The sequence below is a fragment of the Saccostrea echinata genome, unplaced genomic scaffold (assembly GCF_033153115.1).
Source record: "Saccostrea echinata isolate AGI-Se365-2 ecotype Australia unplaced genomic scaffold, CSIRO_AGI_Sech_v1 ptg000047l, whole genome shotgun sequence".
NCBI lineage: Eukaryota > Metazoa > Mollusca > Bivalvia > Ostreida > Ostreidae > Saccostrea > Saccostrea echinata.
Window position 1 is genome coordinate 5054673 of NW_026889796.1, and position 18129 is coordinate 5072801.

At 33.8% G+C, this 18129-nt stretch overlaps 2 protein-coding genes across 2 annotated transcripts; both read right to left on the reverse strand.

Moving 5' to 3' along the window:
• Positions 1 to 10157: 10157 nt before the first annotated feature.
• LOC133202299 (complement C1q tumor necrosis factor-related protein 2-like) lies at positions 10158 to 11527 on the reverse strand. Its single transcript, XM_061338090.1, has 2 exons — positions 11246 to 11527; positions 10158 to 10987 (listed from the first exon to the last, which is right to left on the reverse strand). Exons 1-2 carry the CDS (start codon positions 11466 to 11468, stop codon positions 10557 to 10559), a joined length of 654 nt encoding a protein of 217 aa, XP_061194074.1. The 5' UTR covers positions 11469 to 11527; the 3' UTR covers positions 10158 to 10556.
• Positions 11528 to 15227: 3700 nt separating this feature from the next.
• On the reverse strand, positions 15228 to 16776 carry LOC133202302 (multimerin-2-like). The gene is made up of 2 exons (XM_061338093.1): positions 16503 to 16776; positions 15228 to 16185 (listed from the first exon to the last, which is right to left on the reverse strand). The coding sequence occupies exons 1-2, from the start codon at positions 16711 to 16713 to the stop codon at positions 15758 to 15760; spliced, it is 639 nt and encodes a 212-aa protein (XP_061194077.1). The 5' UTR covers positions 16714 to 16776; the 3' UTR covers positions 15228 to 15757.
• Between the last annotated feature and the right edge of the window lie 1353 nt (positions 16777 to 18129).

An 18129-nucleotide genomic window follows, 5' to 3' on the forward strand; every position in this document is an offset into this window, starting at 1 on the left:
TCTAACACAACCACAAATAGACTGGCCGCTGCTGCGGCCGATAATAACGTCACAAACACACTATTACGACGTCCATTTATCTAACAGCTAAAAAATCTTTTAAAAAATAAGTTTTTTAAATAAGATTTAGAATTTTTACTTTTTATTAATTAAGTTTAATTTGCTTTTAAAGTGTAAATGAGCTTGATTATACTATGCTGTGCGAATATTGCGAAATGAAAACCCTAGTCGGCCCCCTCAATTTTCATGAAATCCTTTCTCAACTTTCTGAGATATTGTGCAGACAGAGAGAAAACACAGGTCAAATACCACGTCATCTTATTCTATCCAACTTTGTTATCAGAGATACTATTAGTTGAAAAGATACATTTTACTTTTACCTTTTAATGTAAGCGCCTGGCTACCAACAAGATTGCGACATGCATTGTATTTCACATTTGTCTGTTGCCGTCCGATGACTTCGAAATTTTGAACTTCTCTGAAATATCGATACAATTTACATGAAAAATATAAGTACATTCGTAGTTGCGTAAGACGGCTATAAAATTCAAAATGATATCAATTTTTAGGTCACCTGAGTCACTCAGGTGACCTATTGCTATCTGTTTTCGTCCGTCGTCGTGCGTCGTCCGTCGGTCGTAAACTTTTGAACATTTTCAGCTTCTTCTCTTGAACCACTGAACCAATTTCAACCAATTTTGGCATATAGCATCAATGGGTGATGGGGTACAAAAGTTGTGAATATCATTGTCCCTGCCCCCCTGGGGCCTGGGTGGTTGGACTAAAACCATCAAAATCAGTGCTATCTTAAAAAATCTTCTTCTTCACTCCTGGACACCAAGCAGTTAAACTGTTGGCATGATTGTAATAAACATTGAGCCCTCTACCAGAATTGTGAAATTCATAGCCCCAGGGACAGGTTTCTTCTGGTGTTAGGGCGGGGCTGTATAGATCATATAGTGAAAGTGCATTATTTCTTTGAAAATGTTCTTCTCTACCCCTGGGTATTATTGAAACAAATTGAATACATAGTTATGATAAGCACTGGTGACTACCAAAATTGTGAAATTCATAGCCCCAGGGTCAGGGGTTCTGGTGCTAGGGTGGTGCATTATAGATCATATTGTGAAAGTGCATTATTTCTTTGAAAATCTTCTTCTCTATTCCTGGGTATTATTGAAACAAATTAAATACATAGAAATGATAAGCAAGAGTGACTCTACCAAAATTGTGAAATTCATAGCCCCAGGGTCAGGGGCTAGGGCGGGAATATATAGATCATATAGTGAAAGTGCATTATTTCTTTGAAAATCTTCTTCTCTACTCCTGGGTATTATTAAAACAAATTAAATACATAGTTATGATAAGCAAGAGTGACGTGACTCTACCAAAAATTGTAAAATTCATAGCTCCAGGGTCAGGGGTTCTGGTGCTAGGGCATGGCTATATAGATCATGTAGTGAAAGTGCAATATTTCTTTGTAAATCTTCTTCTCTACTCTTGGTATTATTTAAACAAATTACATACATAGTTATTATAAGCAAGGATGCCTCTTTTAAAATTGTGTATTTCATGGCCCCTGGATCAGGGGTTCTGGTGTTAGGGCGGGGCTCTATTTATTATATAGTGAAAATGCATTAATTCTTTAAAAATCTTCTTTTCTGCTCCTGGGTATTATTTAAAAAACTAAGTACATTGTTATGATAAGCAAGGATGCCTCTTCCAAAATTGTGAAATTCGTGGCCCCAGGAACAGGGGTTCTGGTGTTAGGGCAGGGCTATATAGATCCTATAGTGAAGGTGAATTATTTCTTTGAAAATCTTCTTCTCTGCTCCTGAGTATTATTTAAACAAACTAAGTACATTGTTATGATAAGCAACGATGCCTCTTCCAAAATTTTGAATTTCATGGCCCCAGGGTCAAGGGTTCTGGTGAAAGGGGGGGGGGGTCCTATTGATTATATAAAGAAAAAGCAAAATTTCTTTGAAAATATTCTTTTCTGCTTTTGGTTAAAAAGCAAAGAAACTAAGTGTATAGTTATGATGAGCAAGAGTGCTTCTTCCAGAGTAGTGAATTGTATGACCCCTGGGTCAGATGTGCTGGTGTAAGGGTGAGGCTCTTGACAATATAGTGAAAATGCATTAATTCTATTAAATAATCCTGTCTGCTCCTTAGTGTTACATGTAAGCAGATAAACAAAGTTATTACCTATGATCAGCAAACTTCTTGTCCCAGGGTCAGAGGCTCTGGTATTTCTCGGTGGGGAGGGGGGGGGGGCTCTATTGATAATATAGTGAATCTGTAGTAAAAATGCATTATTTCTTTGAAAATCTTCTCTGCTCCTGGGCATATCGGAGGCAGAGTAAAAGTTTTAATAAGGAAGGGTATTTTTACCAGATTTTTGAACATCTGGACCATTTGGTCAAGTGTTCTGGTCCTGGCCAGGGCTCTATTGATTTGTATTCTACTGAGAGGAGTTCTTCCCCTTGGCCTTTTACTTTTGATAATTAATCACTGTAAATAATATACTTGAAAGGTTAATAGAATAAGAGAGTTATGCAAGAGTTTTTATTGTATAATACAAAAAATACTTTCATAGTTTTAATGATCAGGAAGATTTGTAAGTAATAGATAGATAAAAATGAGACAAAAAAATTGTCTTATTAAATGTTCATTAAAGACCAAGAGAGGCCAATGTAAGAGATTTCAATAAGGAATTAAAACAGTACAGAAGCACTGATAGTTTGTTAATATACTGTATGGTGATAGTGATAAATGGGGAACATATTAGAACCTAATTTATGAACAGTTAATGAATACTAGATTAATTATTTTGTTGATCCTGATCACCCTATTTTTCTTGCTTTGGGCAACAGAGCTTCACCTTTCAGTTCATTTTATACTCTATGGATCCTCTAAATTGTTGTATTATACTCAGGTGACCGTTAAGGCCCTTGGGCCTCTTGTTAATAATCTTTTTTACAATAGGACATTCAGCAGACAAAGAAACAGCTGATTTACAATACAATACGGTAGTCTTCTCCCCCAAAAATATGTTAGAGGAATGTTTGACATTATCGGCATTAGTTGCTCCCTATCTCCAGCAAAAACAACGTTATTAAAATGTTACAAAAATGTTGTGAAAGAATGCTAGATTTCGCATATGAATAAAAATAGAATGTTTCTAAGTCGATTTACAGAATAGATTTCATCACTAAACATACATTTGTTTTTAAATATATATTATATAGTCAAATAAGCATAATTTGAAGTCAAGAACATATATGAAAAACTTTCTGTAAATGATAAAAAAAAAAAATATCAAAAATGATCTCCTTTACAAACTTTGAATGTGATATTGTGTGTTAAAATTCTAAAATAATGTTTAATGAAAAATTAAAAAAAAAAACAGATGTCAGAAGTGCTACAAAATATGGTAAAAAAGGAATACTTTAATGCCCTGTTTATACGAAGAGTTTAATTTGAATTAAACGTAAGTTACTGCAAATGAAATTTGAACAACGTTTACACGGAGAATTATGACCTGTTCACACGGAGAGTTTAAGGAAATTCCACCCTCCTGTGATGTCATAGGATTTAGAATAAACTATCTTTCAAAAGAATGTTTTTCAATGGGTGTAAAGAAAAATATTGTAAAGTAAAAGAGTTAAAAAATTGACTATTTTCCTTATTTAAACAATTATTGAATCCTTAAAAAATGTTGCTAAGGGCGGTAACTCCTTCTGATGTATCTTCATTCGTGCATTTTCTATATTGTACTTCTAATGTAAAATGGTTTCCCTGATATTCACAGTTCAAACATATTTTTTAAAATAGCAATTATTTTGGAACTTCCAGCATCAGAATTATGTATTTGAACCAGTTTTTACTTAATTTTTTATAATACTGTTAACTAAAATGTACGATTTTTTTATGCTGACATATACTTCTTGTTTATGTATGTCTAAGTTTTAAAAAATATGGCAACCTATACTCTTTTGGAGATTATTAATTAATTTAAACTTTATTCAGTGAAAATAAATGCCTTTTTCTATTTTGAACCCAGAAATTCGTGAGAGTGGAAATACCTTAATTCACAGTAATTTAATGCAAGGTAAAATAATGCGAATTAAACTAATGCAAATTAAACTAATGCGAATTAAATTGCGTTCACACACAGCTAATGCGAAGTAAGCTAATGCGAATTAAAAGTTGTTTTTTATTTTACAATGAGGCTATTCAGTAAGGCTATTATGACGTCATTTTCAAATCACGTCACCTTATGCAGAGCAGATCCATTTGACATAATGTCATAGTGTCTGTACACATTTTAGTGATTAACATAATTTTCCTCTGTTCTTCACTAAAAATTAGCATAAGTACCTATGACTGACCACCTACATGTGGCATGTGACTTAATTTTGTCATTACGTATGCGTCAAAATTTAATTCGAATTAGCTTCTCTTAGCGTTCACACGGAGGTAATGCCAAGTACTAATGCGTAGTAAACTAATTCGCATTAAATTCCCCGTGTGAACGCTGTTCAAATTAAATTCGCAGTAAATTAGTATACATCCTAATAAGTGCTGTGAAATCACATATTTTCGAGGTTTGTAGAAAAAATATTGTTTCGAGGGGATTTGATTTCGTGGTTAGGGAAGTGGTGAGTAGTTATGTACGATAATTTACCACTTCGTGGTGGACATACATGAATTCATGGGACTCTTCATACCTCGAAAACAACAACGAATATTAAACCCCCACGAAAATCCTATTTTTTAATCTGACAATTTTGATTTTCAATCCTGGCTTAGAAACTAATGGTCCAGTGACGAAGAGAAACATGTTGATACTTTTTGTGTCAGTAGTGGGATCATCGAGCCTCGGAATTCATTGACAAAGATATGGAAGAAATGGAAATTCATATCACAGCACAGGAAGAAAAAATGAGCAAACAAGCATTGATAACCAGTCGTTTATAGAAAGACTGATAAAAGAATTTGAAATTCAACCCATTAACAAAGAGTATAAGTAAGTCACTAATATATTTGCATGATTCTGGATCTTTTGGAGTCTGCCGATCTCACAAGGGATGTAACTCGTAACGAAGAAGAAATCAGTAATGCCAAAAGGCGAAATTCTTAACAAGTGCAAATTTGAGAAAAGACAGACATTTAGAATTTTAAAAAAACTTGATACCACATCTGATGTTTTCAGAGGTGTTTGTTTGCTCTGTTCACATTTTGTATTGTTTACATGAACTTTTGAACTTGATAAATGTTCGATATCTACATATTTTATATGACTGGCATAATCAAGAAACAAAGAACATTTTGAACTTGCGCTGTAACCAACCTTCCTCGGTTATAAAATAAAAGTTATATTTGAATCAAGAATACCCTTAATAGAAAAGTAAAATAAATAAGTCATAGCTACCTGAGCCTGCTCAGCTGAAGAAATGTTTTTGTTCATGAGCATAGGAAAAGTTCTACTGAAGAAGAATCCAATTTCTTTAAAATGTAGTCATATACCTCTGTATGCCAGACATTGAAACCCACTCAGTACAAAAAAAACAAAAAAAACAGAGGAACTGACTTTTACTCAAGAAATTCAGTACCTAAGAATACAGACTACAGATAGTTCTCATGTTTAAGCAATAAGGCATATAAGACAATCATGAACGAGTAGGAAATATGTTGGCACTCAAAAAAGCTGGAAATTTTTTATGGGGGGGTGATTAATCTGTTTAATGAAGAATTAATGAAATGTATGGAGATGACGAACAGTATTCAAGACCAAAGGTCCATTAAACAATACAAATTTTGGAGCAGAGAAACACGTACCTCTAAATCATCAGAGGTGGGATCAAATGCCATGGAGGAGTGAGTATCCCCTGCCGACCGGTCACACCCGCTGTGTGCTCCTTGTCACGATCGGATATTAACCGAAAAATCCGTCGACAGCTCAGTGTGTAAATAATTGCCTAACAATTAGTTTGAAAAACGTCAGTCAGTATTTGACTTGATGATAAATTGGATTTGCTGACAAGGCCCTTGTATCGACCATAGAACTTACGAAATGACGACTTTAAAGGAGACTGCTGATATTTTTGTTTTATGAACTTGTTTGCCAATAACTTACATGTACCTCTTTTAGAAATTGGTCATACTTGTAGAGCATGCTCTTGCGTATCGAATCAACTGAGAGATATAAACCCCGTATGCAGGTGATGAAGGTATATTGCTGGATGAGGAAGGAAAGTTGACGATTGAAAAGTTAAAGTCATCACGTTTATCTTAAAGCTTGATTGTTCGAATACCATTAACGTCTTTTTCTAGTAAAATATCCAAATATGAAACAGATGTGTCAGACTCTGCGGTATCCTTTATTTCAAGCTCACTGGGATATAGAATGGAGATAACCATTGTTAATTGACAATCCGTCTTCGATATATCTAATTGTCGAGTTGAAAGCCACAGCAAATGTTTTCTTCTTTTCATGTACAAGATTTTGAACAAATTCTGCTTCATATGAATACAAAAATAGGTCTCATAAATTAATAAATTCTGCCTGTTTTAACACTTTTGTTTCCGCGCGATATCTCGCGAATGCTTTGAGCTTTTGCAATGAAATTTTACATAACAACTCCCTGTGGCATAAGGAAGACCTCTATTGATTTTGAGGTCAAAAGGTCAAAGTTCAAGGTCTTAAATTCGTAAATTCCGTCTGTGTGTAACACTTTCGTTTCCGGGCGATATCTCAAGAAGCTTTTGCAATGAAATTTTATACCTAACTCCCTAGGGCCTCTCTTACCCCTCTCAAAGTGTCCCGCCCCCTTTTTTTATTTATTTATTGTATTAAAAGTCGCTTGGCACTATTTTTAGCACAGGGGCATGTCGAGAGTTATTACGTATAATACAAGTGGTCGGCGGACTTTATATTCGAATTACATCTATTAGAACTGTTTAGTAAAGGCTAAATTATACAACATTTATTGTGTAAAATTTTGACAATATCAAACGTGAAAATAAACATTATATGTGACCTAATATTTGCCTTTAATTTGCTGAAAATTTAAGTGCCTCCGTGGTCTAGTGGTATGTTGCTCGCTTAGCAAGTGAGAGGCCCGGGTTCAATCTCCGGACGATTCTCTTTTTTATTTTAAATATTTTTTTTATTGACTAAATGATACTATTCAACATGTGCAATGAAAAAGTTATGATGTCTGGCGTGTACAAACTCATAAAATCATTATTACGGTGTGATAAATATTCTGTATATAATATATTAAAAAGAATCTTCTATACACATATTAAAGAATAAGCAATCAAATCTTTATATCCATATTGACTTTTTTTTTAAATTTGCTTCAATATACATGTATACAATTAATAATTCTACAAATACAGGGGGGCAGTGTGACACCCCCCCCCCCCGAACTGCGCATGCTGTTCTTTTTTCCCTAAACGGGGAACACAAATTCTCTGAATTAGCTTGTATGTTGTTAATTTTGGTAAAATTTTACGATTTCAAATTTTCTAAATGTTCCTTGGAATTTTTTAGTATCCACATCTGATTTACACCACTTCTCGAATATTTTGTTGCACAGTACTCATGTTGTTTCTCCTTCACTGCTGTTGATATTTTTAAAAGATACTTTAAACTCAAAAAAGAATGGAAAAAGTCTAGACTACCTTAGAGAGTGAGTGTAATTATACAGTAGATAACTGTTCTACGAGTGAATTTTGTTTTAAGATTGATGAATTATTTTCAGTTTAGATCAGAATTTACTAACTGAAGATCCAGTGATGAAGAGAAATATGTCTCAACGTAATATCAACTTTTACTTTTCTTTTTTCTTGGAAATATAAACCAGAACCTAATTAATGTTAATGGAACTATATTTCTTATATCCGAAAGCATGGTTCTTGTACCTCAGGACTATATTTGATAGATAACAAAGGAGTAAGTAAAGTAAAACTAAACGTGGCCCACGTTACTGATTGGTCTGCAAACTTCACTGTAGAAATCTAAATATACAAACTAGATGCATCTACCCTACAAACACAGTGTTCTCTCTCTCTCTCTCTCTCTCTCTCTCTCTCTCTCTCTCTCTCTCTCTCTCTCTCTCTCTCTCTCTCTGTGTGTGTGTGTGTGTGTGTGTGTGTGTGTGTGTGTAGGTGTGTGTGTGTGTGTATCAAATATAGCGAGGGAAATGAAGGACCCTGTATAATCTTTTTACACGAGTCCCAAATCACACTGTTTTCCTTAAAATGGACTTGAAACAACATATATCTAAGATTTTAAGCATGGTTAAAATACATTCGATTAAGCAAAGTAAATGCTGATCAGTTATAATTTCCATGGATCCTACCAGTACTACTGATAGACCAATAGAACTGTATATGTTTTTATTCGTATTCGGCCATATTTATATACTCAGTACATTATGGAGAGACTGAAGTTTTGTCCCTTTACATTTTTTTTAATCTTTTCTATGGATGGTAATATTCTATCATGTTGAAATAGTGTGCTCAAACATCGTGGTTACTTTAACTATATTGTCGAGAAAGCTTATTTATTCAGCAAAATTCAGCCTGTACATGCGAATTGCCGTCCAAAATACCTATACGACTTTTAAAAGAATCTTAATTCACAGGATTTCCACTTGTGCATCCATAGCTCTGCATCTTAATATTACCTCTTCTACTTATCTCTCAATGTTTATCATTTTAATTTATTTTATAGTATGTTTGACAAAATACTTATAAGAAAAAGAAACAGGCCTATTTTTCATATTTTTGTATGTCAATTACTAATTTACAATGTACATGTATGTCTTCCAGATGTCATTTGGTTCTAAGCATTTGTAAGAGATGTTACAAGACGGTATTACTCTCTATTGTGTCTCTACATATAGATTTGATTCTTTATGTCAATCATACTGTACATAATTGAAAATTTCGAAAACAAATAAAATATGCATAAGAGGACATGTATCTTTTCAAATATCTTTGGGAAAACAGAGTTTAAAACAAAGCAAGTTTTTTTTGGATACATACAAAATAGGGATGAAATAAAGTACTTAATGTTTCAATAAAATTTTATCGAAAGAGAACTAAGCTTAAAAACATCATTCAGGTTTTTTAAGTACAATAAAAACTAAAGTCATTCATGTTGTAAATTAACTGTACATAGCAATACCAAAAGGTGTAGCGAACCGCACTATAGAACAGGAGATTATTCAATATTACCTTAATAAAAACGTAAGACATTTATTTTTTTTTTAATTAGATCTTTGAAGCCCAATGAATTTCTGATTCATTTTTTGTTTGTTTGTAATCTTTGCATTTGTTACAAGGTTATACTGAGAAAATGACTGGTTATATGAAAAATATATCTGCTTCTCACTTCCGGAATTAAACGTAGAGCTTTTCCGTAATCATAAAATACTTATTTAAAACTACTTTCCTATTGATCACATTCGAGTGAATGATTTGTATCTTTTTCAAAGCATAAGGATATGAATTTTCACATGAGCACAAGACCGTGTGTATAAATACAGTTGTATTCAGTGCCTTCCAAAACAAAATAGAATGAAAATACATGTATATTTTAATCTGTTACTGAACAATATCAAATAGTTAAATATCAGCGTCTGCTTAACTTTTTTCTTTAAAATTTTTATAAGCGAATATTTATAAATCTGATTTTGACTCAAAACAGTTCTAGATACCATCATTTAATTCCGGTAACTAGAATTTCTGCAATATTTCTTAACACCTATCATATGATATAACTACATGTAATAAATGAAATTTCTACTTGATGATACAATTCAGACTTGGATCGAAACTAAACGATGTTTTGCTTTACACATATGCTATCCATTTTTGGACAAAATTCATAAAACATACGTAAAATATTTGCCATCCAGGCCAGCGTTGTTATACTCACCAACCAATAAATATTTAAATTATTTTTCTCCCTTACCTTGCACACCTTTCTTTTGTTTTGAACATATTTTATTGAATGAGTCAAAAGGATTAGAAACAAGTTCTAACAACTTACTGGTTCCTCTCCTTAAATTTTGTTTGCAAATTATTCCTAGGATAGCCAGGAAAATACAATGAATAAATGTATAAATACTAACAGCTGCAAGGAAAAAAAATGTTTTTATTGAAAATAAGAAATTTAAGTAAGTTTGCGCTATACGCTTAATTCTTACAATCAACGTAATGATTCGTTGTACGTTCAGAATGATTAGTTCCCGGCCTCATAGACTATGAATGCATGTACATGTATCTTCTAAGACAATGTTCTATTGCAAATATCAATAGTTGGGGTAAGTAAAATATTTTAGCAAATGCAATAAATTGTCATCAAGTTTGCTTTGTTGTGTGTACATTGGATGAGGCTAATTCAGTCAAAGAGAGTGAACTCAATCTTTTCAATGTTTCAAATTATATGTAATTTTTTCCAGATAGTTAAAAAATTTTTACTGCTGATGTACGGTTATTTTCTCTTTTCCAACGTAAATTAGAGCAAATTGTGTCTATTTAGTCTTTATGAGGATTCCAGTAAATGTGGACTGTTTGTAACTTCCAACACCAATCCAGCCACCATAGACATGCTCAATAGAACCATAAATTTGTATCCAGACGTGATCATCTTTGTTAACACTTATAATCACCATCGCTGAACTGGAGTCTGATCCTCCTGGGAAAGGTACATAACTTGAAGCGCGAGCTGTACCTCCAACAATCAGTTGGGTATGAAAATCGCTGCCTCCCGTCACTATGGTCCAATGGAACATGTATATACCTGTGGTTGGAGCAATAAAGATTCCGTCCTCTGTGTGGTAATGGCCTCCGATGTTGATGTACGTCTTTTCAAATCTTATAATAGCCTGTGAACTTATATCGTTTGTAGTTGAGTATTTATATGCAGAGAAAAGGACGGGGTCGGATTGTTTGATTAGAATACCTGTTTAAAAAAAATTCTAATGCTTTGAAACGCTTTTATGCAAGTGACATACACAAAATATTTCAGTGTACATTTTCCAATCTTTTGTTAAAATACACATGTAAAACACATTTGGTTTAAGACTGTAATTGACATTCTAATTTTTTTTAATGTCTTTTACTATCTTTTATAAGATATTAAAATTTGAAATAATGAATTTCAATCGTATGACTGTGTTAAACAGACGCAATATAGTACCATCCACAAAACCAATCTCACCAGATCTGATAGCAAGAACATCAATTGATGACAGTTCAGTATCACTTCTCCCTGTCAGTAGCTGTCCTAACACTTTCTCTGTGGTGTTTAGTCGACGTTCTGTCGTCTGTTCCAGTTTAGTCAGACGTTCTTCCAGACTGGTCAAATTCCAGTCTTTCGGGAGGGTGGTCACTTCATCCGTTGAGGCAATTGCAAAGAGAAGTGGCAAATAATAAAGGAACATCTTTTAAATCAATTTCTGAAGCACTTCTACGCTGGTCCTGTTCGATTGGCACGCCTCTATCCCTTGGTATCTGTTTATTAATTCAGCAATGAAATAATTTTAAATTACAATTTACCATACATAGGACAATGCAATGCGTCTCTGTTAACCCATTTATCCAAAATTACAACATATCTGTTTAATGTCATTTAATGTTATACAGACACATAACAATGACTTCTGACACTAGTGTGTCCATCATTCAGTGCCTATTTTAAAAACACTGTGGGACATGAACTCGGTATAACCAGAACCATTTCATATATATTTCGTAATGATTAGTGAAATTTTATCTTTTTGGAGATACTTTTTACTGAAAGATGCTATGAAAATATGGCTCGCCAAATTCACATATAAGTGAAACAATTATGCATTTGATACACAATATGACTACAGATGTCAGCCTCTAATGTATTTACAAGCATCAGGTAAATTCAATGTTTACAACGTGAGAAAACTGTAAATTCTGTCTTGAAATTGAACATGGATATACTTCTACAAATAGAAAAGACTGGATGTTATTTATATATAAAATATATTACATATGTACGTACTCAAAAGAAAAATACTGTTAATTTTTTTTTTAAAGTACACATTCAACAGATCTATTAAGGTCCCTCTATACACTAGAGGAAAATATTTTTTGGACACTGAAAAAATTATAGTGCGTAAAGGTGTATGTATTGAGCTTATCTATCACATTTTCAACATAGGGTGCCTTGCATTTACCCCCAGTAAAAATGTTCAAAGACAATGAAGTACTGATCAACATATATCACTGTTGTTTACTTAAGTGAGCAAAATACCTGCAAATGAAGTGTTCTGTCTATTCATTTTGGCCTATTAAAGTGTTATGAATGCCTGATTTGATCACAAATTAAGTAATAAACTGTACATTTCAATTTACTGTATTCTTGATCAAAGGGCAGATCACTCTATCTGCATAAAAATACCACAAAATCAGAACTCTCTAGTGTCCAGTGTATAGAGGGCTCTTAAAAAAGGATACGTATTTCACTCCGGTCTCTGGCACTCCCTTCTTCAGCTCCTCAAACGTTGTTGTTGTTGTTGTTGGGTTTTTTTTTTTTTTTTTTTGATTTTTTTTAATATTTTGGATTTCCAACATAACTGAAGAGACATAATTTGTCGAAATGCGCATCTAGTGCATCAAAATTGGTACCGTATAAGATTTTCATCTTATATATTGAAAGCAAACTTACTAAAAATCATATTTAGCGTATCGGCACGGTAACGTGTTCGGTAGAGCACTCTGGTCGGAAGGTTCTGATCTGCGCTCCGTCCTCGACAAACCTTAGTCGACAAACGATAAAAAAAAAAATAATAAGTAGCAACTGTTCCTTCGCAAGCTGAGGTAAAGAGATAAGACCTTATAAAATCAGAGGCAACATGTAACGGCAGGCCCTTGCATGCTAAAGAACCTTCATTGCTCAATGCACCTGAGTGCCATACAAGGTTGTTCAAATAAGTTTTGTGTTTAATTTCAAAGTTTAGATATCTTTCTTGATATCTATATATCTTAATATTTAAATACAAATCATATTTCGTTTTAAACAGCAAATTCTACATTCGCATTCATTGTGAAAAAAGTTGGGAAATCACGGCATTACAATGGTTACTAGTAGTTGTGACAAAAATGCCGATGTCACAATTTGAAAATAGTTCAAAATACATGAAACCAATTAATAAGGTTTAATTGTGATGCTCTATTATCAATCTAAATCACCTAAAATGAGGAATTTTGATAATCTAAAGAAAAGAAGCCTTCTACCATGCTTGTCAGAAGCTTTTTGAGGCTAGTTTCAAAATTGAAAAGACATTGACAACATACGATGAGTGACCGTGAAGACCAAGGAATTCAAGAACCAAAGATTTCATTAGTGAAATATAGATACTTGTTTTGCAAACACCCCAGAAATGTGTCAAAAAATATGTTTTCAGAAATTGATGCTGACAGTACCAATATATCCAATGTATATGTATAAAGACCTTTGCAGCATTATATATATAGGATCTCCCATGATTTGTAGTTGGATATTATTTTTATCCAACGAGTTGTGTGTTTTTTATCCCCGAGCCTTGGCGAGGGGATAAAAACACACAACGAGTTGGATAAAAGTCATATCGAACTACAAATCATGGGAGATTCTTTTTATCCCATGTTTAATACTTCACAACCAATGTTTTACACTGTTTTATATAGGACTCCACTTTATTTTACTTCATCGCGCTAACGCAAAATACCATTGTGACGTCACAACTGCACTTAACTGTGGATTATGGAAAATTTATCCAATGAGTCATATCCACGGGATAAAGGGGTAAACATGGGATAAATAAAGTCATTCAATAATGTACCGCCTTGAGAAAAGATTGCGTTTGTGTGGGGTTGGGGGGATGCTTATGGATAGGGTCTACAATCTTCAAACATGTGGATACTGAATAAACGCGGAGAGAATATGAAACCTCAAATGAGGAGTGTTTCAGAGGTAATTTGAAAAAAAAAAATCATGAAGCACTCTTGTTATTGAAGTGATTATTAATTGGCTTTTGACGTTGTGAAATTAAACAGTTTAGAAAATTCACTATTTTTCATAAATTAGCTGAGATTTCTTCAAAGGTTTAATATTTTGGTGGTCAATATACGAAATTGAAACTAATGTAAACATACATTAAATTGATGAAAACACTTAACCTCAGTATCCAGTCTAGTGTTTATCAAATTATAGATTCAAAACGTGATGTTTATTATGAAACATCCTGTATGAGTGGGAAAAAATTGCAAGGGTCTTAACAAGAAATAAGCATATCTAATGAAATATTAAATGATTATTGCAAAGCAAACCGTAGGCATAACTGACAGTCCAATCGATTTTAGGTTGCACAACAGGTGACGTTTTCGAAGATCTTATAAAAGCAAATGAGTTTTCATTTTCATATGGCCTGTAATTCTGCATATATTTAAAGATAATAATACTAGTATATATAGGATCTTCCATGCTTTGTGGTTGGATATGATTTTTATCCAACGAGTTGTATGTATCCCCGATCGAGCCTTTTTCTTTAAACTTGGATGACTATGGAATCCGGATAGGATCATGTAACATGTAGTTCACTATCGCACCATCGATGTTTGGGTCGATAGTGCGATGACGCGATAATGTAATGACGATGAAGCGATGGTGCGATGACTATGATGCGATGGCGCAACAATGTGATGCCACGATGAAGCGATAGCGCGATGATGTGACGGTGCTATAGCGATGACACGATGGTGCGATAACGATGGTACGATGACGATGAATTGAAGCGATGTTCACAATCGCTCCATCGTGCTATAGCACTATTGTCATTGCATTGTCGCGCCATCGCTTCATCGTCGTCGCATTATTGCGCCATCTGTTTGTGAGTGGTTTATAAATGCTCTCTCTCTCTCTCTCTCTCTCTCTCTCTCGTGTTCAAACATATTATGTATATTGACAGTATGAAGTATTGTTGCTACAATATTTGGTAAAATCCAAGGTTACGAGATCCATAATCCCATTATCGAAAAGGTTTCATGAAAAACAATATGCATGATTTATATCAATTTCCTTTCTTTATCGCTTTAAACGCTATGGATTTGTCAGAGGACTGACAAGAATATAAAAGGATCTCTAAGTCTAAGCATTTTTTTTTCTAAACAGGAAACTTGAAAACATATTCGTTGAACAAAAATGATACTTTTTATTAATTTGCCAACTTGTCTTCTGTCTCTACAAAAATATCTTTTTCCAATTCTTTAAAGCTCCTCAGGAATATTTTCACAATTCCAGACCATAAAGAAGATGATCAAATTTTTAAAAAAAACGTGACACTTTATTGCCTAGACTTTCCCAAAATGGATGAATATACTGTATGTCTTAATTACCGTTTCTTTAGTCTCATGACAAACTCGTACTTTAAATTGAAATTTGATATCCTAAATATGAAAAATAAACTTTCTCAATGCAGATGAAGGGGATTTAAGTATTAATGAAGACTTCTCAAAAGAACATTTTCAGATAAGAGTATTATTCGTTATTTTTTAACTATCTCAACGCTGTAAATATAGGCAATCGATTCGGCATCCTGAAAGATTTTTTATTTATATTGTGTGTTTCTTAATTTTAGTTATCATTCTCCATCTTGCACAGCAGTACACGTTCCAGAATCTCACAAGTTAATGTTTTCCTGAGAAGGATCACACCACTTTATGTTTTTCGTAAAAGGATTCCAGTGAATGTCGATTGAATGCTCCCCTCACTATTTCTACCACCATAGACATATTCACTAGAACCGTAAATCTGTATCCAGATATGGTCTTCTTTGTTCACATTGATGATCACCATCGCAGAGCCGGAGTCTGCTCCTCCTGGGTAAGGCACATAACTCGAAGCGCGAGCTGAACCTCCGACCATCAGCTGGGTAGTAAAATCAGAGCTTCCTGAGACTATGGTCCAATGAAACATATAGACACCTGTCATGGGAGCAATAAAGATTCCGTCTTCTGTGTGGTAATGGTTCCCAATATTGATGTAGGTCTGGTCAAATCTTACGGTTACCCGGGTACTGATACCGCTTGTATATGAAGATTTGTATGCTGAAAATATGACAGGATCTGATTGTTCGACCAAGGTACCTATTAAAGAAATTCAAAATTCCCATGCGTAAATCGAGTGTTTCCAAATATGTTCCAGCTTGGATTTTCCAGGTTTAACAAATGTTATTTTATTGTTACAGTTGGCTTATAAAAAGAAATTTGATAATCATTTCAAATTTGATATTCTTTCAGTTTAGTTGTCTTTATTAGGATTGCTTCTGGATTTTTTTTTCAGAATTTGCAAAAAAGAAACACACTATAAGGCAGATTTAAAATGATTCATCAGACTATAGTTAATGGTTATATATAACTTTATTTAACAGTCTCAATTAATAACCTTTCATATAATTTCTTACCAGATCTAAGGGCAAGAACATCCAAAGAGGACACATCGACATCAGTTTTTCCAGTCAGTAGCTGTCCCAGCACTCGCTCTGTGGCGTTCAGTCGTTGTTCTGTCTTTGACAGACGTTCTTCCAGACTGGTCAAATTCCGGCCTTTCAGGAGAGTGGTCAGTTCAGCCGTTGATACTATAGCAAAGAGAAGAGGCAGATGATATAGGAGCATCTTTGGGAGTTAATTGCAGAAAGTACCTTTTATGTTTAGTCCTGTTCGATTGATTCTACTCTGTAATTCGGTGCTAGAATATTAAACTTTTAAACAGAACTACACTTTTATAGATATTCACATATTTTAGCTTACCTTTCCACTCAACATCGTAGACCGCTGCTTCGTACTTGTATCACAATGGTAAATTTGACCGATTCAATCAGATTAAAATATTATGTAATTCTATATTTACACTGTATTGTGCTTTGGCCATGCAATATATATTCTTTGATTTCTTTCAGTACTCAGTGACATATTAATTCTAGTATCTTTGGGTTGAACACCAATAATTCATCAATAATTCTCCACAAAAATAACACTTTTAATGTAGAATGGTTATATTTTAAACTAGTTGTCTTTAATCGTTTGTTTGTTTGCTTGTTTGTTTGTTCAACGTCCCTTCGAGATGCCATTACTTGCTGGTGGAGGGCTGCAAATTTAGATCTCTATACTCGGCAAATCTGGCCTTTGAGCAGTGATGGATCTTTTTCGTGCCAGCACCCACTGCGACACACAGGACCTCGGTTTATAGGTCTCATCCGAAGGACCGGTATCCACGTCCTGCAGTGGGATTCGAACCCGCGACGTAAGGAACAGCTCCTTACTCCGGGACTCTAGAGGAAACGCTCTGCCACTGTGCCACGCTGGCTGTATTTAATCGCAATTTCAGAGAATTAAAGCATAGTTTGTCAATATTAACTTTTCTGTTCTTACAATAACAGTAATGATTCCGATCATACAGGTTACTGAATTAGGCCACCATCTTATTAACTCGAAGTTATGCAAGTGTCGTTTACTAAATACAGAATTTCGTAAGTACATATCAATTATAATTATCGTGTACTTATACCGGTAATTCATTATTTAGTAAATAACAGAAGTATAAGGCGAGATTAAAAGACTTTCAAAGTACCAACTTTCCTTTTCTCCTTAGCTTAATAAGGCTTTTCGGCTAATTAAAAATCTCCTTCAAAATCCTTGGAATTTTTTGAAAATATATTGCTCACTTCAAATTCTGGAGGGAAACTTCCTTAGTAAGAGGTTCGCATCATTTCTAGACCTCCAATGTGGGTCAAATAATAGAACATCATTCCAGTTTTTGGTAGTAATTATCTAAAAAATAAAAGTAAATATATTAATTTACCTTTTGGTGCATTTTTAATTATTTTAGTCACTGTTAATTAAAAATAATTCTTTTAATATTAGAACAACAGTACAGTAGAGAACGAATTTCTATATACAAATGAGACAGAGAAGCGCTGAGCATGAATTTAGTGATGCAGAAAAAGACAAAAAGCTTGATTCAGTAATTTAATCTCCTTTTTTAATCAGGCTCTGGGGCCATAAAACTTAAATGAGCTCACTTTTGAGGTC

Coding starts and splice junctions, on each gene's coding strand:
- LOC133202302 (XM_061338093.1), bottom strand. CDS start 16,713: ATGCTCCTATATCATCTGCCTCTTCTCTTTGCTATAGTATCAACGGCT. Junction 16,186..16,502: donor TGTTCTTGCCCTTAGATCTG/GTAAGAAATTAT, acceptor TTTCTTTAATAG/GTACCTTGGTCGAACAATCA.
- LOC133202299 (XM_061338090.1), bottom strand. CDS start 11,468: ATGTTCCTTTATTATTTGCCACTTCTCTTTGCAATTGCCTCAACGGAT. Junction 10,988..11,245: donor TGTTCTTGCTATCAGATCTG/GTGAGATTGGTT, acceptor TTTTTTAAACAG/GTATTCTAATCAAACAATCC.